At 40.1% G+C, this 23,292-nt stretch overlaps 6 protein-coding genes across 6 annotated transcripts; 3 read left to right on the top strand and 3 right to left on the bottom strand.

Moving 5' to 3' along the window:
- Nucleotides 1-3,839: 3,839 nt before the first annotated feature.
- LOC115634789 (ejaculatory bulb-specific protein 3) lies at nt 3,840-5,352 on the top strand. Its single transcript, XM_030532697.1, has 2 exons — nt 3,840-3,957; nt 4,873-5,352. Exon 2 carries the CDS (start codon nt 4,880-4,882, stop codon nt 5,255-5,257), a length of 378 nt encoding a protein of 125 aa, XP_030388557.1. The 5' UTR covers nt 3,840-3,957; nt 4,873-4,879; the 3' UTR covers nt 5,258-5,352.
- LOC115634787 (m-AAA protease-interacting protein 1, mitochondrial) lies at nt 5,324-6,699 on the bottom strand. The gene is made up of 5 exons (XM_030532695.1): nt 6,653-6,699; nt 6,372-6,577; nt 6,187-6,312; nt 5,823-6,118; nt 5,324-5,611 (listed from the first exon to the last, which is right to left on the bottom strand). Exons 2-5 carry the CDS (start codon nt 6,570-6,572, stop codon nt 5,473-5,475), a joined length of 762 nt encoding a protein of 253 aa, XP_030388555.1. The 5' UTR covers nt 6,573-6,577; nt 6,653-6,699; the 3' UTR covers nt 5,324-5,472.
- Nucleotides 6,700-7,357: 658 nt separating this feature from the next.
- LOC115634788 (60S ribosomal protein L19) lies at nt 7,358-8,421 on the top strand. The gene is made up of 3 exons (XM_030532696.1): nt 7,358-7,409; nt 7,663-7,769; nt 7,833-8,421. The coding sequence occupies exons 1-3, from the start codon at nt 7,405-7,407 to the stop codon at nt 8,330-8,332; spliced, it is 612 nt and encodes a 203-aa protein (XP_030388556.1). The 5' UTR covers nt 7,358-7,404; the 3' UTR covers nt 8,333-8,421.
- A 1,619-nt stretch (nt 8,422-10,040) lies between these two features.
- LOC115634665 lies at nt 10,041-11,964 on the top strand. The gene is made up of 4 exons (XM_030532524.1): nt 10,041-10,218; nt 10,695-11,422; nt 11,490-11,691; nt 11,754-11,964. The coding sequence occupies exons 1-4, from the start codon at nt 10,041-10,043 to the stop codon at nt 11,891-11,893; spliced, it is 1,248 nt and encodes a 415-aa protein (XP_030388384.1). The 3' UTR covers nt 11,894-11,964.
- LOC115632207 (glycerol-3-phosphate dehydrogenase, mitochondrial) lies at nt 11,911-16,233 on the bottom strand. The gene is made up of 8 exons (XM_030529263.1): nt 16,076-16,233; nt 15,146-15,279; nt 14,922-15,078; nt 14,314-14,423; nt 14,093-14,205; nt 13,170-14,029; nt 12,346-13,049; nt 11,911-12,145 (listed from the first exon to the last, which is right to left on the bottom strand). Exons 2-8 carry the CDS (start codon nt 15,245-15,247, stop codon nt 12,011-12,013), a joined length of 2,181 nt encoding a protein of 726 aa, XP_030385123.1. The 5' UTR covers nt 15,248-15,279; nt 16,076-16,233; the 3' UTR covers nt 11,911-12,010.
- Nucleotides 16,234-18,323: 2,090 nt separating this feature from the next.
- LOC115633838 (telomere-associated protein RIF1) lies at nt 18,324-23,211 on the bottom strand. Its single transcript, XM_030531329.1, has 4 exons — nt 23,040-23,211; nt 20,467-22,975; nt 20,079-20,374; nt 18,324-20,012 (listed from the first exon to the last, which is right to left on the bottom strand). The coding sequence occupies exons 1-4, from the start codon at nt 23,127-23,129 to the stop codon at nt 18,684-18,686; spliced, it is 4,224 nt and encodes a 1,407-aa protein (XP_030387189.1). The 5' UTR covers nt 23,130-23,211; the 3' UTR covers nt 18,324-18,683.
- Between the last annotated feature and the right edge of the window lie 81 nt (nt 23,212-23,292).

Raw genomic sequence — 23,292 nt, 5'->3', positions numbered from 1 at the left:
AAAATATTATAGACTTAAATTATGTATTCTTTTTTATGCAAACTGGAATTTGAATGCGTTTAATTGTTATTGGCACGAGTCCAATTCGTAATTAGATTCATTTAAATTTTTTCCGAATAAAGGCATCTGTTTGTTGGAAATTTAAATATTATTTTGCGAAACGGGGAACAGCTGCCACACTACACCTCTCAACTAAATGGATTGAAATAATAATAATAATATCTTAGGTCTCTATCAGCCAACGAACGCCTAGCCCAGATGGTATTTATGGCCAAACTCAATACACTTCCCATTATTAACAACCATCACTGTAAGCCATAAAAGCAGCTGAGCGTAACTAGCTTGTATTTGCTCCATTATACACCCTCGGCGATAAGGCGGAAACACAAATGTCTGCGGTTGATAAGCAATTCGGAGATGCGATTACGAATAGTCAAGACTATTCGATTATCTGCAGCAGAATAAATGTTTGACGTTTGTACGAATTTTTGCGAGCGGGTTTGTAAGAATTGATAAGAAGAAACTGATTCAGGAACTGTTACACTCAATGCGTTGATCTCCAAGTCTGGTAGGCCCGAATCACAGTTTAATTCGTGGAACCCAATGCTTACTTCTAGGCGAGACCTTGTTCTATCATCGATTTACACCATACGTGTATATCGCCGAAATCCTACCCTATAACCATGGTTGTGATATGAAGATTAAAAAGATTCTGAAAAGGGTTACTTTTGCCAAGCAAAACATTAACAAAATCAGACCACATAATAATAATTCTTGAGCTCGGTAAACGCTTTGTACCCAAATAGTAGTATTATGTAGTCCTATTTTTATGGGTCTCTTTTTATTCATTTTATAATAATGGAAAAAACCATTAGCTGAATTATAGGCACAAGCCTCTAAAACAACTTTTGTAAGTGCATAATGTTTAAATATTATCAGCATAACTTTGATGCAATCTTTTGGGTGTTTCAATCCAAATGCTTTTTTCCGATCAAACCAATCTGATTGAGGATTGAACTTAATTTAATTTCAGCGTCTGCACATTGCAGAATTGTCCAGCAAGTTCAGTTTGTAGCCCTTTCTTTTATCTCTCCTCCTGCTGTGGACCTTGAGAGGTGAGCTAAAGCTACAGCAGTGAATGGCAAAGAGGTGGGATGGCAGTTCGTCAAGTCTGCTGCCGCAACCAACATTTCCGCAAAAATCACACCGGAATGTTACGCAACTTGGCGGGACTGTCCGACAGTTTGAGAGAGAGCTGCTGGTCGGCCAGCTGCGCACGTCTCAATGGCTGAGTTCGTATCCAGTTTAGTGACTAATCTATTGTAAGCAAATGTTAGCAATAGCCTAAATAAGTATTTTAATGGAAAAAGTTAAGGAGCCCATTAGTCAGTGGAGACTTATCAGCTAATTGTTACATAATACCTAATTAAAAATAGTTAAATTGCCTAAATGCATCATTTAACTTAATCAATAATACCGAATCAACCCAACAATTGCTTGGAACCGGAGGGCAATGAGCAACGATTTAAAGTCGAGCTTTGTGCTAACTGGAGGTCGAGGCGTCTTGTTGTTTGATTTTTAGGCTTTGTAGTCATAAATCTTGTGACAATTATAACAATATCTGTGTGCGTGTATTTAACGTGTACGATAAAGTTGACAAAGAGTCCAGCCGCTCACGTACTGTATTTAAGAGCCTCACCGCATAATTGCGCTTTACAAATAGGTATAGCTGTGTATATTTAACACTTTTGCACTTTTTTTTATTTGTATTGTATGGAATCTTTTCATTTTGACAGGTTTTGGTTTCGGGTTTTTTGAAGTAAGATAGTACTCCCAACGTTCAAGTCGCTTAGTTATTAATTAGGTTTAACTCTATAAAAAATATATAAAGGAAATACAAAGTTCGATAAAAATGTTTAATGTTTATTGTACTTTGAAGCAAAATGACAACCGATAAAAACAATTTTAAAACACCACCATACCTAAAATGTTCAAAAGCCTGAGCCTTGGTTTTGAAAAATTAGCAGACCTGCTCAGCAAATAAACGACCAGGGCTTTGCATATATTGAGAACAATTTTAAAAGTAATATTAAATACGGAAATGTAATGAAGTATAGGCAATTGCAGAGTATCTCATTGTCCATTCCACTATATGATAAAGCTTTTAATCTCGATGCTTCCTGAACCCGAACTCTTTACCTGAACGCCTCAAGGTAAGCAACCCTTTGTGCGTATGTATGTCCAGTTGAGCGTGTTCGTGTTTACTTTAATTTACATATTAAATAAATGTAATTTCTACAGAGATGCTGGCGGCTAAGGATGCCCCCATTTCAACGACATAAGCATTTTTTACAGCAATATCCATCAAATAGCAGCCTTATTATCTTGTATTTAGGGATTAGTTATTAGCGAGCCGATTTATTTACATAATTTTAGATACAAGTATTAAGTGTGGTAATTTACATAAAGAGAGTTATATCATAAATGCCGCTCACACAAGATTTATGATCTCTCGATGACGTACATATGTTGTTTAAATTAAATTATATACTATGTTCGAGTATCAACACCGTCAATGACTTATTGGCCAAGCAGTAAAATAAGCATTAAATTTAAGTATGTAAGTTTTGGCATATTCTAGAATTTTGTTGAAGTGACTTGCGTCATTGTCGTAAAGCCGTCGTAAAAGTATTTTGATTTTAAATAAACTTTACTTTACTTTATAATTTTTTATTAGATATCTGCTTGCTAAGCTCTAAGATACTCAGAGTAATTTTTAATATTTGAACTACCTACGTATGTACATGCTTCCAGATTTCTCGAGTAACCGTACCTAAAATCAAGTTTTCGTATTAATGGGTTAGTCATGGCATGAGCCTAAAGCTTAACGCATTCATTTGGATATTTGCATTGAGAAGCCATAAACTGCTGATTGGTGATGGCGATGGGGGTAAAGACCGAAGCTGGCCAAGTCAGGGCAAAAGCTTTCGAAATCTGGCTAACTCTAGACTGTTTGCACACCCATACGAGTACACACATGTGTATGCTTAACTAAAAGGGAAATCCATAAAAAAGAGTTCAACCATGATTACAGCATACGCGACTCCACACATCAGGCGGTCAGATAAAAATAAAAAGAAACACTTTAGTCAAGTGGGAAGTCTGAGTCGACAAAATAAGCATTTCAGTTTTCACGTAAATGTTTTTCCGCTGAATTTTGGCATGATAGGTGAGACGTGCACCCCAAAGTCAAAGTGTTGCGACTTAGACACAACTAAACTTTGGACATCAGGTCCAACAAACTGCAGCTGTGGCCAAAAATCTCGGTTTGGGGGCAATTTTAGTCCACTACAATCTTAAAAAATCAAAATCTACCTCTAAATTTAGTTTGAGAGATTTTGTCTTCTGACAATGAACGGATTTTGGCGCAGAATTTGCAGTTCTTCAAATATTTCTTGAGTTTGCTATTGGGTTTTAAAGATGGGGCGGGTTCTGTACAGAAAAGGTATTCGCCTGTCTTGTAAATGTATCATAATTGTCACACAAGCCGAAAAGCTCAAATATGTGGCAAAGCTTCACAAGCAAATAGAAAAAAATACCGAAAACACCCTACGAAATGGGCCGAGGCGCTTGACAGTCGGGGCCCCGGTGGCCGAATTCAGGTGAAAATCGTTGCGCTGTGTCCAATATTAAAATCCGGTTCACTTGTCAGCTTTGCGGCTACACTGTAAACGTAAACATCTGACTTACGACAATACCTGAACTTTGAATAATTGAGAGCTGACGATGGAGCTTTCTTTGCCGAAAAATCGCGCTCAGTGTAAGAGATACGCCGAGCTTCCAGCTATAAAAGTACGCTAAACAGGCTACCAGCTCGCAATCAAATCAGAGCTGTGTCGTCGTCAGCATCGCGTTCCACCCACCCAAGCACACAAGTTCCGGCGACTAAACCAAAAAGTAAGTAGAGTGTTGAATTGGGAAATTTGTTACAAATCATGTGCACCCATATATAATGGAGTTAGGACTATTTGTGCAATAAATTTAAATCGAAATGCTTGCTCGCTTGCAACTGCAGCTGCAAGAAAACTTGAAATCGATATCGTTGTCAATGTTGCGTAAAACTGTGGGACCAAATTGGCAGTATTCGTGAGGCCGTTCAAAAGAAAAACCCAATATAAAAACAACGACAACCGCATCGGCAACGAAAAAAAACTGACCAACAGTCGTCGAGACTGTTGTTGCTGTTATTATATAAAATAATATGTGGCAGTATCGCTTTGCGCTTGCGCACTGATTTGAATATAAGCGTTCGACGTGGTGGTCATTGATAGCCCATGTCCATATCGCGCTTGTGAAATCTTTAACGTATTGTAATTCACTGAAATTGAACAACAACAAAAACCAATTAGTATGCATGTGCGATACATGCGGGCCCCATTAATAATGCATGAAATTATTGGCTACTAACGGTTTTCTAAGAACCTTTGCCACCTCTCCCTAAACAGCTCAGAGGGCTGACCTCATCCCACTAAAGCTAAAGACGAGATGTCTCCCAGTCTACTAATCTAAGTAATTGGCGGTAAATTTAAATTTCGGTGTCCTTTGAAATTTTCGATTGTTACACGCCTGAGTACTGAATGATATAAAAATACATTTAGTTGATATGCATACGATGTGATTCTTTTTATCGAGGTTCGCCTGCATTTACCAAAATTGTTGTCAGGTCATGTAGCTGGCAGTCTTAAAATATAAAACTTGAAGCCGTCTAATATTTGTTGAAAGTCCGAAAACAAATAACAATTCGTCATTCACACAAGTTAAGCACATTTGGTTTTTCCCCTGTTAAAAATAGTTGAATTTGTTTGTTTACAGCTTCAACATGAAAGCTTCACTAGCCATTTTAATTGTGCTCGTGTTTGCCGGCTTAGCAGCGGCCGACAAGCAATACACCAACAAGTTCGACAATGTCAATGTGGACGAGGTGTTGGGAAACAACCGCATCTTAAACAACTATATTAAGTGCCTGATGGAGAAAGGTCCCTGCACGCCCGAGGGACGTGAGCTGAAACGACTGCTGCCAGATGCTCTCGAGTCTGAATGCTCAAAGTGTACTGATGTGCAGCGTCGCAACTCGAACAAGGTCATCAACTACCTTCGCGTAAACAAGCCCGGCGAGTGGAAGCTGCTCCTGGATAAATACGATTCGAAGGGCATTTACAGGGCCAAGTACGAGGCAGCATCGAAAAAAGGCCATTAATACTGCATCATAGTTTTCCAAACCATTTCACATTAAAAACAAACTTAACTTAAAACACAATAAAAATTGAACTTTTTATACCTATTTACTGTAAACAAAAATCTTGAATTGCAACGCAAAAGGAAATTAGCAGAAAATTGCTTTTGGGCTTTTAAATGGGGTATGCTTCAGCGTAACTTAACGTAAGAATGTCGCTGCCGACACAACGATTTTTGTTATTTTTCATTGATTAAATCTATGGCCTTGAAGTGATTAACAACGTTGATGGTCCAGTCTGATTGTTGGCCAGTAGTAAACTCCTTGATAAAGCGATAGTTGCAAATGAAGACTTTGTCCTGATACTCTGGCATTGTGCTGCAAAAAGAAGCATTGATAAGTTGATGTTTCTTACACATTTTCTATCAATTTTATAGTTATTTATAAAACAAATAAAAAGAGTAAATAGCGTGCTTTGCCGAAGCTTTACAGCCTTACTGTGTCTTGGAATAAAAATAAAACTCATCAATGGTTAACGGCCGCTCGTAACTAACCGTTGCCTTAAGTATTAATAATTTTTCTTCCTTACCCCATGTTCCAGGGTATCTCCTCGCCACGTTCTCGCATCTCAGACAGCCCGCGCATAACATGGAAGACCATAGTGATTTCAACCCAACGCTTTTGAATCTTATCATTGGCCTCATCGAACATGATCCCTATTTGATACGGAAACGACAAGTATATGTCGCTTTCGTTGATTTCTAATTGACGACGTTGGGTCATAGACAGTTTCTGTATTACGGGTTTCAGTTCGGTGATGGCTTCCGTTGTAACAAGATTCTGCAACGCGTTTAAATCTCCCCCCACCATTTTAGAGGAGACAACCTAAGGAAATACCAATTCAAAACTTGAATTTTCTTAATTACGTTTTTAAAGACTAGGATCACACTCACTTGTAGTGCTTTTTTTGCACCAAACACAAAGTCCTTGACCTGAAACTCACTATCCAGATAGGGCCGTATGATGAACTTTACTGTTATCCAGTTCTTGACTGTATTAAAAACTGAGGGCCATATTACCTTTTTATTTAGGAAACTTTGATTTATTGTTTAATTCATTTATTTCAGTTTCACATTACCTCGGGAAATTGCATGAGGCGGGGCAAACGATTTCTACTCGGCTGCTGTTGCTCTTCATGTTCTTTTCTGTTTTCCTGAGGCAGCGTAGATAATTGCCGGCTTGTTGTTGATGCTCCTGCGTACTTTATAGATGCATGCAGATTGGGATTATGCCGTAGAAACGGCATGTTGACCAAACAACGTCTAAGTGTATGTTGCATTGCAACTGGCAGGCACGAACAAATTTAAAATTTTGTGTAATTGTCCTATCTATAAACAAATTCTACCTAGTTACAATTACCAGATTTCTTGCCAGCTGATTCAATATTGCAGGTTGCCACCTTGTTGTAATCGCATGTGACCTCTTTCCTTTATATCGATATATTTAAAGTCAAATATATTGCGCAATTCGTAACATTCTTGAAATTAAATTCATATACATAATTAAATTCATATGCATATTTATATATTTGTAGTTTTACTTAGTTTGTTAAAAAGAATAGTATGTGTGCATATCAAAATACATTTTAAGTGGCAGCAAAATTATAATGGTAACAATTTGCGAATCAAAATTTTATCGAAATAAAAATTTGAAAACAAGTGAAAACCTGCTCTACAGAACTGTGCACTGGTACTCAATAACTTTGAATTTAAAAACTTCAGACAATCGAGCTATAGCTGTCATCTAAGTTCGAATAGTGATTTCACATATTATATGAACTCACACAAATTACATATATATATATTTGAAAACTTAAAAATCGCGTTATTAAAAATACTGCTGTCTTGTCAGCACTTACATAATGAAATATGAACATGAATGTATTTGGAAAAGAAAAATTTATATACTTAAAATAAAAATGTCAATTTGTCGATAACATTCAAATATTACTATCAGCTGTCTAACCGACATCACTAATAATGTTATTTCGATAGAAAGTGTCATAGCAGTGAGGAGAAGAACACAAGCTGTCAACCATCGACTTGGAAAATGGTAGTCGTTTCCGGCTGTCAAATTTTTCTTTCTTTCTCAGCCACGACGAGGTCGACAGCATGAGGTATATATTGTTACGGATTTTTGTTTGATTATTGTGTATTCGATGGCTTAAAAGCCGTGAATTCTATGGTGCAGTTATGCAGCTACGCGTTAAATATATTTGAAAATGGAAACAGTTCGACTGCCATCACTCAATTGTGAAATAACCACAGCACTGGAACTAGCACGCAACACCCGCACACATCCACATGCGCATACATCAAATAAGCAGGCACGTTGTTTTCGTGTATTGATATTGTTTTTGTTTTTCGCAGTTCTTTAAAGCTCCAAAAGAGGTTGGCTGCCTCCGTTCTGCGATGCGGCAAGAAAAAGGTTTGGCTGGATCCCAATGAAATCAACGAGATTGCCAACACAAACTCGCGTAAGTAGCATCAAGTTTCATTGGAGTTGGCTCAATCCCAACTTTATATTTACATACTCACAGGTCAAAACATCCGCAAACTGATCAAAGATGGTTTGATCATCAAGAAACCCGTCGTCGTGCATTCCCGCTACCGTGTGCGCAAGAATACCGAGGCACGCCGTAAGGGCCGTCACTGCGGTTTCGGCAAGCGCAAGGGTACAGCGAACGCACGTATGCCAACGAAGTTGCTGTGGATGCAACGCCAGCGTGTGCTGCGACGTCTATTAAAGAAGTACCGCGACAGCAAGAAAATTGATCGTCATCTGTACCACGATTTGTACATGAAGTGCAAGGGTAACGTGTTCAAGAACAAGCGCGTACTGATGGAGTACATTCACAAGAAGAAGGCCGAGAAGCAACGTAGCAAGATGCTCGCTGACCAGGCTGAGGCCAGAAGACAAAAGGTACGAGAGGCACGCAAGCGCCGTGAGCAGCGCATTGCCACCAAGAAACAGGAACTCATCGCTTTCCATGCGAAGGAAGATGAAATCGCTGCCAAGGCTGCCACCGCTGGTCATTAAGTCTACGCTTTGCAGGACGAATCAATTTGCTAGCAATTGTTTATCAAGTGAATAAAGTTTGGTCGAAGAAAATTTTATAAGCCTGGAAATGTTGTTTTGCTTAGGAGTTTGATTTCGCAGGGTACAAGTGAATAAAAATTAGAGGGCACAACAGCCTATGGTTGTAGATGTTTTGGAATCGAATTTGTGTAGAATATTATTGTTCATTTTGGAAGCCTGGTATGTAATACATATACCATTAAAAATGATGAGGAATAGTAAAATCAATGTCGAGTGTAATTTTAAGAACTCTAGAACTTGGAACCTATCAGCGAAACGAATGCTATATGTGTACATGTGTATCTCGATAAAGGAGTTTGTCCTGATTGATTTGTTAACGATCAAAACGGTAAGAGCTAAGCCGTTGAAATTGGAGCAGTTTCCATTTACATACATTATATACATATGTATGTATGTATGTTGTGCAGTTGCATAACTAGACCAAATATTGCAGTCACATTAAACGGCGTTTAATTCTTAAAATTACTAGCCATAAATATTACTATCATACTATGTATGTACATATATGTGTACATGTTTTCACAAAGCTTATATTCTATATACCCTAGCTTTGGGAACCTATAAGATAAGATAAGATAAGATTTACTACTATAGAAACTTTTCTGAAAATGGTCACAATGTTGAAAGAGTAATATAATAAACAATTATATAATTGTGGGCCAAAATACTTTGCCCCGCCAATATTAACATATTACAAAAAAAAAAAATAATGTAAATTACTTTTAATTGCAAAACTTCAGTCATAATCGAAAGTAATTTGATAACGTCTTATTAATTTATAAAGTAGGTTTAGTATTCTATTTTACAACTAAAAATAGAAGGCGGTGATTTTATTGAACAATTTGTTTCTAGTGTAGAAACTCATGTGTTAAGATACGAAGATTATATAGTGAACTTCAAAATATACAAATGTATGTATGAAGAGGAATACAAAATAATAATAATAAATAAATACAATGTGTATGTTCGATTGATAAATATTGCATGAACTTAGAAAATCAATTGGATATCCAACGGAAAATACTTGAAAGCCTTAAGAGGCTCGACAAAAGTGAAGCTTACGTTGTTGGGCAATTCATTTCTAAACAATCAACAGATCGAACAGTTTGTTTATCCTCTTAATTTCTCGATGAAAGAGGGGCCCTAAACTCTATGAAGTTCATACACATTATAAATCATTTCCTTATTTTCTAAATAAACAAACCGTGGTGTTCTAACAAAAAAAGGAAACCCCCTTTAAACACAATACACGCATATGTATGTTCATATACATATGTATGCAATTTAAAATTGGGGCGGGATACCCCAAACTCGTACGAGAAATGCGATGTGAGAGTATGGAAGTCATACCACAACCACTAAAAACCATTGACAGCAATATACATACTACATGTACAATCATCATATATACACATTTAAACTCTGTTGATTGTGCGAGTATGTGTGCTGATCTACAAGATACAAATACACATTTTATACACATACAACCAAACATTTGGTTGTATCTGTGAGAGGCATTTTGCGAGACAGTCGTACGCGTTGCGTTTACTTTTTTCCGCTTTCTTATAAATTTGCTTTTGCCATTTTTGTTTCAACTCAGTCTTTTCCTGAATTTTGGAGTGTTGAGCTCGTTACTGTTTAATCAAGAATGGGGTCTAGAAATAACTTAGAGACTTTCCTGCAAAATATTAATAAAAAATATATTAATATTAATGAAAATCGTGCCGAATATATCGAACACTTTAACAAGCTTCGGGATACATTATTTCTTTACCTTAAGGAAGACCCTGTGCTCAACAAGCTATTTAATGGATTTCAATTAGGAGGTTAGTTTGCGGCTACTGCTTCCTAAACTAAGTCCCAACAATGTTGTCATTATTTCTGTGATGCACTTATATATGTGCATATGTATGAACATACGTGGCTCTTATCAAAGAATACATACATCATAAAACAGCAGCAATAAATAAAGTGCTTATACTACAAGTAGTTAGTATTTCTCAAATCGAATTTTTTATTTACTTTCATCAATAGAACATATCCGGTAAGGTGATATGAGGTCATTAATCGTTGGGCATTACAAAAAATGGTAACGAACAGCATTGTTAACGCCCAAAGGAAGTCGTACATATGTATGTATGTATAGTAAAACAGTTTGTACTGACTGGACAAAAGGTCTTGGAAAATTCGAACTTCAAAGGGGCTCTACAGATTGTTAAAAAATCTTTGTTTTGTTTCTGTTTTGGCCTAATATATGCATTATACATACCTACATACTTATGATTATTTATATAATTCACAGGGAGCTATGGTGACAACCTAAAAGTGGGAAAACCAGATGAGTTTGATCTTGTGTTCTATTTGCGGATACCAGAGAGTGATAGCATCATTGTTAAACGAGATCCTAAAGTTGCCGGAAATGTAATACTTGACTTGACACAAGTTTTAAATCGCATTAGCAACCAAAGCAACCTTCAGGAAATTCATAATAAGCTCAAATCTTTTGTAAATGCTAATAATTTACTATTAGAGGACAAATTGCAATCCTGGCTATCAGGCTTGGTAGCTCGAGCACTAAACAAAATGGAAAACAAAATTGAAGTTAATGGGCACACTTCCGAATTGAAATATAAAAAATGTGGACCAGCGCACACACTTTTTATTACAACGCCTAACAAATATTCAGTGGACTTTGTTCCGGCCATTAAACTAAATGCTCGTCAAAATGTGTTAGCTCCTGGACTAAAGCAATATTTTAAGGTTATCAATTGGGAAGCTATTCCTAAGCCAATGAAACCATTTCAACCGAATAATATTTCTTTTCGTGCTTCCTACTATGATGCCGAGGCGGCGTTACTTAAGGATAAGTCAAACCTAAAGAGTGCCCTGCGAATAATGAAAAAGTTTCGCGATACCAGACAGAATATAAGCCACTTAAAGAGCTACTATATAAAGACATTATTTTTATGGCAAGCCAGTCGCAAAGACCAAAGTTATTGGAGAAAGGCACTGACGGATGTAGTAGTTGATGTAATTTTTGAAACATACTCATTTTAACTTAATAGACTGTTTGATTCATTCGCCTTATTTTCCACAGATGTTTCAAGAGTTGGAGGAAAGTTTCAGTGCCAAAGGGCAGCTCTTATTTTTTTGGGACCATCAGCTGAACATGTTAGGGCATCTGAATGGAAGTCAAAAAAACGAAATGTTCAATTGTTTGTCTAAAGCCTCGTACACGATCAAAAGGGCTGCATCCAATATGACTGTCGACATTGAATTGAGATTACTGTTTACGCTCAGTAAGTTACTTCAAATATGTGTAAAGTTGTTAAATAGCTTTGTGAATTGTTATGTTTTAAAGGCCACGAAGGAGAGCGTGGTGCCCATGGAAGATTAGCCAATGCCTCACAGGAAACCAATTCAACAGTTGAACCACCACCATCTGGCAGGCCCCAAGAGCCCCAAGCTAATGAGCAGAAAAGCAGATGTTGTATTACCTAGGATAAGTAAACAAATGCTTAAGTTTCAAGGCTTTAATAACAGCAAAATAAGTTAAAAATTGTATAAGTTTTCGTCATCGTTCATCATATATTTAAGACTTGTTGCATTTTCAGTTGATTATAGTCCACCTCCCGAACGATCCACACTGATCTTCTGCTTTAGATTTGCAGCCTCGTGCTTCTGCTCCTCCAGCTCGGCCATGCGCGCGAACCTTGAATATGCTACATCGCCAGTTTTAATGGCCGACATCATCTGTAATTTTTTAACAAGGTTTTAGTTTTACGCAACATTTTACTTTGAGAGCTGAATTTGGGCAGTACATACTAGCCTTTTCAAATACTATTATTTTAATGGAAAAATTTATCGATCAAAAATAAATTTATTTGATAAGACCTATTATATATTCGCGTTTTATGTAAAAATATCTCGATTATTGTTTTTGTCTGCCTTACCTGTAAATATTCATCAAGCTCCACCTGGCCGTTCATGTTAGTATCGATCTCCCTGAGAATTTCGTGGAGCTGCTCGCCGGAAACATCTCCATCGCCAAAGTTTTTGATCGCTCTGCGTATGTCGTTGATGGACACATATCCCTTTTTATCTTTGTCAATAAGCTGGAAGCGTTTGATATATGTTTGTATCTCATCTTTTGATAGTTTAATGGGAATCCTTTCCTTCGATGTGCGATTGACAGAATGGCCCATTTCATTGGCCAAGAATTCGGTTGCTTGCTTGATTTGCTTCTCTTTCTCATCCTTCGACCACTGCAGCTCTTCACCCATGATGTCCACAATGACGGGCAAAGCCTCCTGAGCGGCCTGAACATTGAGGAAGGCCAAGCGCAAGCGACGCGCAATCATATCCACGGCAGTGCAGGCGTACTCACGCACGCCATATCGAATTTCTGCGTCAATGTAGGGGAACTCTGGGTGAATGCGATTGCCAATAATAGGCCAACGCTTGCCAGTGAGCGAAGCCATCTTTGACACGGCAAATGCTCGATCGCCGTACGACTTTGCCAAGTGCTGAGCCACTTCACACTCCAAGCCGAAATCTTGTACGAGACGTATGTACATCGTTGGAGTCCAGCCCTGACCGCCCTCGATTTTAAGGTACGATGTCACAGCCTCGGCACGTTCCGGACTTAGATTGCAAGCTAAAAATAAGACAAAATTGGACTGATTATATTTAGCCTGATAGCTATGTATGTTTATGCATTGATCTGAACTAAATATAGAGAAGGCAGACGTAGCCTTTGAATGGAAGTTCCACTCACCCTTAATGGCCGCATCGAGGGTATGCTCTGCCATAGCCCTGTACGTAGTCCACTTTCCGCCGGCTATGGTGATGAGCTTTGAAGGGCTCACATGCACAATGTGATTGCGTGCCAGCGATTGTGTGTCATCTTTATTGGGATCGGACACCAATGGGCGAATGCCGCTCCAAGCGGAGAGTACATCGCCACGACGCACCTCTACATCGGCGTTCAAATAATTCTTGATCTCGCTCAAAATGAACTGAATCTCGTCTTCAGTGGGTGTGGGTGTACGGGTGACCTCGCAGGGTGAATCGGTGGTGCCAGCAATTGTTTGCCTTTGCCAGGGCAAAAAGAAAATGACGCGTCCATCGGAGGTCGAGGGGTCCAGCAGACCCATTTGATCGGGACTGTAGTATCCAGGTAGAACAATATGTACGCCCGAGCTGGGGCAGCAAATGCTCTTCACCGTGGGGTCGTCCATTTTGCGTATGCTGTCGGTGAAAGGGCCGGTGGCATTGATGATGCACTTCGCTTTGACCGTAAACTCCTTCCCGGATATGTTATCCTTGACCTTGGCTCCACATAGCACTTGTTTGCCAGTACCGTCGTCTTTCTTGAGCAGCTGCTTCACCTCCACATGATTGCAAACTGTAGCGCCATGGCGTGCAGCCGTTAATGCCACTGCCAAGCACATGCGCGCATCGTCCTGTTGCCCATCATAGTAGACTATCGCACCACACAGCTTATCCTTTTTCAGCATGGGGAACAGCTCGAGTGCATCTTGCTTGGACAAGTAGTATGAGCTCTTGACATTGCGATCGCCAGCGACCAGATCGTAGCATTTGATGCCCACCCAGTAATATGGTACCTGCCACCAACTGAAAAAGACGATCCATTTTATGAAAATATACTACTATCTCTGTAATTTTCTAGCTTATTACGTGTAAACGGGCAGCATGATTGGCAACGGGTGGGTCAGATGTGGCGCCGACTCAAGCATTGAGGCGCGCTCCTGCAACGCCTCTTTCACCATTCTATACTGCTCAAAGTCTAGCTGTATCATGAATACAATGAAGAATGGAAACAAACGTTTGCTTAGCATCAAGACTTAATCGAAAGCTGACTACGCTAAAGAGCGTACTGAACAGTGGCTAGAACTTACTCCTAGAATGGCCTTTTGCAGATATCGAACTCCGCCATGGATTAGTTTCGTGGACCGCGATGAGGTGCCGCTTGCAAAATCATCCAGTTCGACTAATGCTGTCTTCAAACCTGCATAAAATATATAAATTTATTAATTAGTATTATTCCGGCTCATAACATTTTGGCATCTGTGTTGGATAGGCAGGTGGGAATTCATTGCAGTTTAAATTATCATTTTAAAATATTTAAATGATATATTTAAATGATATATATATGATAAATATTTAAATGATTAAATGATTTCCTACGTCAAGCACAATTCCGTTAAAACTTTTGACCAAAAGTGAAAATATAAATATTTAAACAAATATTGTATCACCTTGGCCTGTTAATCAAATCAACAAATAAAGCTACAAGTAGGTGAAATTTACATTTTAATGTTCACCCGTAGCTATTATGTATATAAAGTATAGGCATTAATTTGTCTGTTAGTTTAAAATGTCTAAAAATCCACAACACGCAATTATGCCAAATCTATAAATTAAACAAAATGACGACTTCACAAAGACAAAAGAATTCTACTCTACCGAAAATATATATACATATTTATCATAACATTTGCTTTACCTCTCGTAACTGAGTCCAAGGCGCATCCTGCACCTGTAGCACCTCCACCAATGATGAGTACGTCGAATTCCTCACCACTCGTTAGCGACTTAATTTGCTCAGATCGGAGAGGCAGAGTACGCTTGCGTTTCGGTGGACGTTGCACGGCATTATTCACCTAGACGGCGTGATTACAATTCATCAGTGTGCGTGTAGATAAAATATAGTTATATTGTTTAACATACCACGTGCGGTGAGTTCCAACGATCAATTGTCCAAGATGCTAGAACAGAGCCTATACAGGCGCTAGCGGCAGTTACGCCAAATTTAAACATACGCGATGACATCCCTCAGATGTTCAGAGCCTCCTCTATATTTGCTAAAAGAAAATTAAATAGAAACGTCTCATGCGGGTTACGGGTTGGTAATGATGAGTATATTAAAAATTATTTTTACACAATTTAAATTCGCGTATTTTAATTTGAATCTAACGGCAAGCTCTCTCTCTCTCCCTCAATATTTCCATATAGACCATTCTCTCTTTCCTCTCTCTCTCTCTCTCTCTCTCTGTCTATGCCACTCAGAGCCCAAATAGCTTTCGCAAAAGCTTTTAGATTGCAAACTTATTTTGGCGCTGCTCTCGCGCTGCCGACGCACGCAGCGTTGGAATCGTTCCACACCATATGCACATACATACATACTTACTATCTACTCAGATATAATGTACATACATATGTGTGTATGTAAATGAAAAAAATAGTGTTAAGTATGTTAAATCGATATATGCACGAGAAGCCGGGTGGGGGGCGCGACTTGGTGTAATGATATACCTTCTTTGGGCACACCCTTAAAGGGTTTACTGTTAATTGTCGCGTTTGTTTTCGATGAGTGGACTCCAGAGAGTTGAACACTCTGTTTACCTTCAATTCCAGAGCGTGAGTGCGCACTACCAATGGGCGAGAGTTCAAAACAAAATAGTGCGTAATACAAAACCACATAATATTCACAACGGCTGCGACAATACAAGTATTCAGCACATTTGGCGAGTGGAACGTCGGATGATTACATCAGAGTTTTGAATCACTTTTCATCGTAGTCGTCGCAACAATTGTTTTATCGGCCATATCGGCCTTGTGTGAATGCCGTTGAAAACAAATCGTGCCTATTAAGCTTACCACTGGATGCTGTGTGTGCGTCGGCCTGGAAGTCCAACTTGGTAGTGTAACTACGTCTAAGTCTGAATTCCCACCAAAGTTGCTTTTCCGCTGCTCTGACTCGCTTGATAGTCGCCGTTGCTCTAGCTGCTATTTGTTGCCTCGACCACAAGGTAACCGTAATCTGCAGTCAGTTGCTCGCTGCAGCGTGGTGTGCAGCTTTTGGCGCTGCACACAACAAGCCTCCTGCCTTCCACTTCGCCCCCCACACCTGGACACCTGCTTGCCTGTTGCAGTTGCAATGCTCACGAGAACGCGTGTGTGCCCAAAAAACAGCTGTTGTTCGCACAGTGAGTTCGTTTCTGCCGAGCAACAGCCCGTCTGGCCGCCTCGTTGTCTGTGTGGACTAGCTAATTATCTGGCCCGATCATTCGCCTCAGCGTCGCTTGCCAAAAAGCAAACAATTCTCTGTAGACAGTCGACTTCACCTTTTGACCAACCAAATGTGAGCACGAACTTTTTGTAACTGGCGGCAGAAGCTCCCAAAGTGTGAATATATACATACATACATATGTAGTATGTATTTGGGCAATTTCAAATTTCCGCGCTTCGCTATGCGATTGTTTAATTCTGTTAGTGTTTGCAATTTTGTATACTATATGTACAGTATGTTTGATTGTCATATGTACATACATACGTACATATGTCTGTCTAGACTCTAGACCAACGCTGATAGCACAGAGTTTTTTGATACCAAAAAGGCAATGGAGACCCTCGCAACCACTACTCAGCTGGGTTGCGTTCTACAAATTGCTTAAGTATCGCTATTGCATTTAACCGGTTCCGGGCAGATTAACATGATTTACATGACAGCGAAAACAAGGCGATTATTTAACAATCAATAATGGAATACTAGAGTCGTGAGTACTCGACTCTTAAAAACCCTGGGCCTATTCCAAAAACAAATGTTTTTCTTAAAACTAATATAAATAGCAATAGTAAACAAATGTCTCAATGCTTATGGGTGTAGTGTAGTATGGAACGGAAATAGCAAAAGCTCGAACTTCTATTGCTCTAACTTTATAATATGTGCCGGATTAACAAAGTTGGTCACAAAATTTTAAAATTTACGGGTGCCGTTAAAAACAGGTAATGACGATACCAAGTTTGGTATTTTTCTCTCTTACTATATAGTATGTTCATACAGACAGACGGTAAAGGCTATATCGACTTATCTCGTCCAACTGATTAATATGTATACATAAGTACATATGCACTTATGAGCCCTTTTCTCGATTCGGTACGGGACATAAAATGATAACTACATACATATCTCATGTTGGGTAGTGTATATAAACATGTGCCCCTAATTTGTTGATTAGCAAATACGCGATTGGTTTTACGTCTCTCACGCGCTACACGCCATTTTATGAATGAACCATACGGCACATCATCAGCGAGCAAAGTGAAGGCCAAGGCAGCTCTGACGTAATTGTACAATATATAGCATGTACTATACATACATACACATATACTTAGTATTAGGCAGGTCTATTTATACGCTAGCAACAAATATGTATATTTCACAATTAACTGTTGCCTTGCAATACCGCAAAATGTCTTTAAAGTTAACATTTTGACTTTGCGATAACAACACCCACGACTAGAAGTCTGATTGGACACGCACTTGAAATAATTTCGAAGCACAAAATCGGCTGATAGCCGACGCTCGTTTGTTGCACGTGAACATTATCAAGACTACATTTTAAGAGCGTCATTGATAAGCAATGTAGGACGTTAGGAATCCGGAAAAAAACACGTTTGCATGGGTATCATGGTATAATAAAATGTATTTAAAATGCAACAAATTTGAATTAAAACATTAGTTTCTGATTATCGTGATGAAACACGAAATCCTATTTGTAAAATAACAGAGATGTTCTTGATTTCATATTGACTGATTTTGGTTTTCAAATATGAGAATTACCACATTGAATGCAATACTATTGACTATTTGTGGAAAGTCAAAGTAGAACTCACCTGAGTCACTCACAACAAAGAATCGGTTTTATTTCATCTGAACAGGTTAACGTTTGCTACTCATATGCTCCAGTCAGACAGACATTGCGCCATATAGCTAAAGAAAACCTTGTGCCGCGAAACATAATCTTATCAAAAGTAATTTAAAAAACGATTATGCCCTTCAATGAAGGTCAACAAACAATAAATATTATTTGAAAAATAAATGACAATAAAACAAATCCATTCGTTGTTTTCCGTTACATATTTACTTTGTATAATTTGAAAATTTTTCCTGGTGCAATAAAAGAACGATATTTAAAAAATTATAGAATAAAATGACATCTAAAATTTTAAAATAATAATTAAAATGTATCAAGAGGTAAACCTTAGCCTCTAGTGAGACCCAACATAAAATACCCAATAGGGATGATATGGCCCTTGTAAAATGTATGTACATTTAAATACTAATCTACATAATCGAGGGGATTTATACAAATTAAAAGTTTCAATATTACATAAATGATTATGTGTATGATGTGTTTAAGACTATTTTAATATTAATCCACCTACATAATGTACCTTCGTAACATCGAATTGCTTGTAACCCTCACAAATTGGAGGAGGAGTCCGCCGCAGTTTCAGCCACACTCTCGCTGTTGTGTTCGCGCGTCTCTCGTGCCCGCATAAGTTGTCCAATAATGTCGAGCAGTTGCTCATCATTGAAGCTGCACTGCAGGAGCAATTCCTGTACAAAGTCTTTTCGCTCGGACCCAACGCGACTGCTCTTCAGAACATCCGGCACCTGAGCTAGCAGATTGCTGCGACAAGTGCTGTTAATTTTGGACTTGGCAAATATATAGTCCAGCACTGAGTTGGGATTGAGGCGATCGCAAACCACCGAGGACAAATTTTCGCGTACTGCATGGTCCAGAAAGTCTTTAGAGTGGTTTTCGGATAGTGTTTCAAGCACATTAGTGCACATTTTATGATTGCCACTCATCTGAGCTGACAGAAATTTGGTGACCACATTGGCGCTTTTATACGGCGTTGTGTTGGTCTGTCTGAAGTACCGCTCGAGCACGGTTTCTAGAGAGCATTGCTCCAGGACTAAATCCAGAGCCTTATCTGCATCCATAATTGACAGATCGCGACATTGTTCCGCTGTGGTAATTACACTGTGATTTTGTTCCATTTTCATGCTGCTGTTGCTCTCTGTATTCGCAGCACTATTGTTATGCGTATCGTTCCACTTGAGTGTGGTGAAGGCGTCATCCTCGACCATCTCTGTAGATTTGTCCATGGACTTGTCGGCTAGAGCCGTTCGTGCCGTTTGCTCCTTGGCAAACTTCTCAATTTCAATGATGCTGTCCAGGCGACCGCGTCGTTTAAGCGCATGCTTCATATCTGGAGTTTGTGCGACCATCTTGTTGTCTAGTAGCAAGCAGCGTTTCGGTTTGTTGCTCCTTTCCTCCGTGTCTCGCAAATACTCCTTGGTCACAGACACTGGTGGATCGTGAAAACTAACGCGTTTGCGCTTTAGCGCTGGCGATTCAATAGACATCTCGTCTATGCTTTCGCAGCGAAGCTTGCGTTTAAGGATGCTTGCCGATGGGGAGGCCGACGGCGAGGGCAATCGCTTAGAGAATATTAAGAGATCCTTCGGCTGCTGTATGGGCGTGGATGTCTGCTCGGTGCCAATCAGTTCATTAAGCTCGGCTGTCGGCGTCGACACCATTTCAGTGCGCTCGAGCATGCGAGCGGGCGTCACTTGTCGGCTGCTGTTGAACCCGTTTGAAGAGGTAGAACAGCTATCCAGCTTCTTATTTCGTATCATGTTGATTAATTGTGCCCCACGTCCAGTTAAATGAGCCGTTGGTTTCGGCCGGAGTGTGGGGCTGGTTGAGTTGTTGGTCTGCTTGCGATCCGGTGGGGAGTTCTGAGATCGTAAAAGCGAAAATTTAAATGCGTGAGCGTCACTGAAAGTATTAATTTAATTTTTTACCAAATTGCAAAGGCGCGTTGGTGGCTTCTTCGGTGATGTCTCCTGCATTTGCTGTATTGGTTCGATATTTATTTCGGGTACTGTTTGAGCAGGAGGCGGCGCCGATTCATCAAGCAGAGTCTCCTTTGGCGCCATCAATTGTGTTTCTTCTACACTGGATGCCTTTGTTGACAGCTCCGGTAATTGGGTGGGAACGATATCCGAAAATAAATCCTCGGAAAGCGTGGAAGCTGACTTGGCGGTATCTAATGCTGGTGTTGTTGACTTTACCTTCATTGTGGATACTTTGATTGTGGCTGTGAATATATTTTTCGATATATAAAATATTTTATATTCGGATCTCAAATAGATCGGTATTATATGTATATCATCAAGTTAAATAACTTACCAGAGTCCGAGGGCTGGTGCTTTGTGGGCGATCGTTCTTGCCGCTCCACTGATTCCTGCTTTTCATGGCTAACATCCTTTGAAGTTGCAGCCGAGCGTTGACGTGTCAGTCGAACTGGTGTTTCCTCTTTGCTGGCTGGAGTCCTCGTGACTGTTCCTGAGGTGGAATCTTCTTCGCCTAATGCACGTGGCTTTCGAAATTTATACTTATCCGTGCTGTTGAGTTCCAAGGCAGAGTCAGTCTGGCGTCTTCTCTTTGGCGTTTCAGTAGTGAAAGCAAAAGGTTCATCATTGGGTGTATCCTCGATAACAATAGGACTGTCGGTATTAGTATCACCTCCAATGGCCAGCTCAGCTTGTTTACTTTTTGCTATAACCACTTTCTTAGGTGTCCAAGGCTTAATTGACGAGTCTTGCGATTGGCTCATGTCGTTATATAGTGCTGGTATGTCAGATTTTTCAGCAAAACGCTCCTTTTGACGTTCGGTGAGCTTGTCTGGATCTAAGCTCCACACTGAGGGTATAATGACAAAAAGATCGTCGCCCTTAAACAGATCCTTCAGCTGGTTGGTCATGCTTTTCATGGGCTGCTTGCGAAACTTCTCCTGTATAGCACGCTTCCATTCAATGAGGAAGCTTCCCTCGCATTTGTGCTTGTTCCAGCATTGTAATGCTGCCGCCAGTGTTGGTTTTAGGGCATCAAAAATTACCATGAGTTCGTTCTGGCGCAACTCCAGAATGAGATTGCGTAGCGTATTTAGACAGCCCTCCAGCGACTTTTGGGGCAGTGCTTGTTGTTCGAAAACCGACATTAGAAGGGCGAAAACATCCTTGTAAATTGGGGCGTCCTTGCAAATTCCAAGCTTTACAACTGCTCCTACATATGCTTCAAATAATTCTGGAAAACATAGCTCCTCTTTGCTGCTTTTTAAAAGTTCTTTCAATGCGTTCTTTAGCTCGCCCACAAAATTCTTGCGATCAGGTGCATTATGTCCCGCATTGAGCAGCTGACGCCATTGTTCACAGAAGGCGCTATCGAAGGTAGTATGTGCACGTCGCCCAGCAAATCCCACACACGTCTGCAAAGGCCACAACAGCCAACTGTCCAATAATGTGGCATTGTGTGTTAGCCGGTACTCGAGTGCGTTTTCGCGAAGATAGCTAACAAAAGTGCTCGTCAGCTGACGCCAGATGTGCAGCTTTACGCCAAAGGCAACATAGTCCTCCTCATCGTTGGATTGCATTAGAAGTTCGGCGAACGAGATAAGCTGGCGGAAGTCATTCTGGTTATGAGCTTGTAGTTCTTCCGGTGAAAATATCAGAGTTAGACAGCGCTGAAGCACAGCCGGGGGTACTTCTCCTTTAGCCTTAATGCACAGCTTCATGCATGCTTCCAGCACGTCAAGATAATCGCTGCCTTGGTCATGTTTCATCACCAAACTCTCTGAGGCGCACGTATTAAAGAAAATTCGCACCACCCGGCCAGACGTTGCCAATGTTTTTTCCAACTCAGCACAGGTAGCTATTATGAAGGCCGCCTGACGCAACTGGAACATGGCCAGCGTTAGATTACGCACGAGCATGTGGAGCAATTGTTCTTCAGTTTCAGAGCTGCTGTCGTTTTGGTTCATAAGCTGCATACCCACAACTGCGGCGGCAAGCAGCGGACGCCAGTGCTGTTGCAAAATGGAAGATTGCATTAGTGGCGAGGGTTGAGCCAATGCCTCTAGCCGTAATTCGCGCAGGATTCGACGAAGTTCATCATTTGACTCTAAGCTCCACAAAGAAACCAGACACGGAAGAGCCAGTTCGCGCGCTGTTTGATAATTGTGCACAAGGCCTGTAGATTGCCCACGCGCGCCACCTCCAAACACTAAGCTTAGGAAATACTCTACGGCATTGTCAAAAGCCTTGGGCAAATCATCCTCAAGGCATGTGAGCAGGTACCACCAGACACGCAGCTTAATGCCAGTGACGTGCGAGGAACGGGATTGCGAAGTGCGCAGTGGTATAAGTAGCAGGCGCAGGCGTTTGCTGGCTGCTAGCTCGTTGTAGGCGGCGAATATCTTAATGAGCACGCGCCAACAAAGGAAGGCCTCGGAGCGGACCCCATTATCTGCATTACGGAAGCCCATTTCTACTACGGCTAAAAATTTGTTGATGTACGTGCAGCCTCGCAACAATTCCTCGTCCATAATCTGTACAAGCAGCGTCCAGATTTTGTGCCAATTCGAGTTCTTAGCATCACGCATTTCGCTAATGAGAGTCGTATATTTATTGATGAACTCGCTTCTAATTTGCGGCCACACGCTGGTGCTGTGTATGACGCTTACATCGAGCGCCACCAGTGCCTCCGACATTGCCGCAATGGCGGCTGTTTGTATACTTCGTTCAGAGTCAAACATAAGCGGCAAGATGTCTTTTAGCCAGAACTCAATAAGTTCGTCGTTTGTGAAGGAAGTAGCAATCAGACCAGATGCCTTGCAGCTACTTGCTAGCAAGTCTATCATCTATGGGGGTCAATATTTACATAAATACAAGAATAAAAACAAAAGTCCAGAGAAATATGCTTACATTGCTTAAATTCTGTCTGCGGTTGTTCTTCAGCATTTCTTTTGTTGATAGCTGCACTGTGTGGTACGCTTGTCCCACTTCTCTGTCCATGATTGCAGCTGCAGTGTTTTTGTTTTCTTGTATGTGTTAAGCAAATTATTTAAGTAAAAACTAAACTCCCCGGTAATTAAATAATTGTACTGTGTAAGTGCTATATTTTCAGTAAAATGCGCGCGAAACAGGGCACATAGAGGTGACAAAAGCAACGCGATAT

The sequence above is a fragment of the Scaptodrosophila lebanonensis genome, unplaced genomic scaffold (genome assembly GCF_003285725.1).
Source record: "Scaptodrosophila lebanonensis strain 11010-0011.00,11010-0021.00 unplaced genomic scaffold, SlebRS2 tig00000001-arrow-pilon, whole genome shotgun sequence".
In the NCBI taxonomy this organism is placed as follows: Eukaryota; Metazoa; Arthropoda; class Insecta; order Diptera; family Drosophilidae; genus Scaptodrosophila; species Scaptodrosophila lebanonensis.
The sequence above is the reverse complement of the archived record's forward strand: the minus strand, read 5'-3'. Positions and strand labels throughout refer to the sequence as shown.

What these genes read in the sequence shown, in the direction of transcription:
- LOC115633838 (XM_030531329.1), bottom strand. Translation starts at nt 23,129, where the DNA reads ATGGACAGAGAAGTGGGACAAGCGTACCACACAGTGCAGCTATCAACA. An exon ending in GCAGACAGAATTTAAGCAAT is followed by an intron (nt 22,976 to 23,039) that starts GTAAGCATATTT and finishes TGACCCCCATAG; the next exon opens with ATGATAGACTTGCTAGCAAG. An exon ending in GCACCAGCCCTCGGACTCTG is followed by an intron (nt 20,375 to 20,466) that starts GTAAGTTATTTA and finishes ATATATTCACAG; the next exon opens with CCACAATCAAAGTATCCACA.
- LOC115634665 (XM_030532524.1), top strand. Translation starts at nt 10,041, where the DNA reads ATGGGGTCTAGAAATAACTTAGAGACTTTCCTGCAAAATATTAATAAA. An exon ending in TAATGGATTTCAATTAGGAG is followed by an intron (nt 10,219 to 10,694) that starts GTTAGTTTGCGG and finishes TATAATTCACAG; the next exon opens with GGAGCTATGGTGACAACCTA. An exon ending in TGACGGATGTAGTAGTTGAT is followed by an intron (nt 11,423 to 11,489) that starts GTAATTTTTGAA and finishes TATTTTCCACAG; the next exon opens with ATGTTTCAAGAGTTGGAGGA.
- LOC115632207 (XM_030529263.1), bottom strand. Translation starts at nt 15,247, where the DNA reads ATGTCATCGCGTATGTTTAAATTTGGCGTAACTGCCGCTAGCGCCTGT. An exon ending in CTTGGACTCAGTTACGAGAG is followed by an intron (nt 14,424 to 14,921) that starts GTAAAGCAAATG and finishes TATTTTATGCAG; the next exon opens with GTTTGAAGACAGCATTAGTC. An exon ending in AGCTTGATGAATATTTACAG is followed by an intron (nt 12,146 to 12,345) that starts GTAAGGCAGACA and finishes AAAAAATTACAG; the next exon opens with ATGATGTCGGCCATTAAAAC.
- LOC115634787 (XM_030532695.1), bottom strand. Translation starts at nt 6,572, where the DNA reads ATGCAACATACACTTAGACGTTGTTTGGTCAACATGCCGTTTCTACGG. An exon ending in GCCTCATGCAATTTCCCGAG is followed by an intron (nt 6,313 to 6,371) that starts GTAATGTGAAAC and finishes CTAAATAAAAAG; the next exon opens with GTAATATGGCCCTCAGTTTT. An exon ending in GAGATACCCTGGAACATGGG is followed by an intron (nt 5,612 to 5,822) that starts GTAAGGAAGAAA and finishes TTCTTTTTGCAG; the next exon opens with CACAATGCCAGAGTATCAGG.
- LOC115634789 (XM_030532697.1), top strand. Translation starts at nt 4,880, where the DNA reads ATGAAAGCTTCACTAGCCATTTTAATTGTGCTCGTGTTTGCCGGCTTA.
- LOC115634788 (XM_030532696.1), top strand. An exon ending in GATTGCCAACACAAACTCGC is followed by an intron (nt 7,770 to 7,832) that starts GTAAGTAGCATC and finishes ACATACTCACAG; the next exon opens with GTCAAAACATCCGCAAACTG.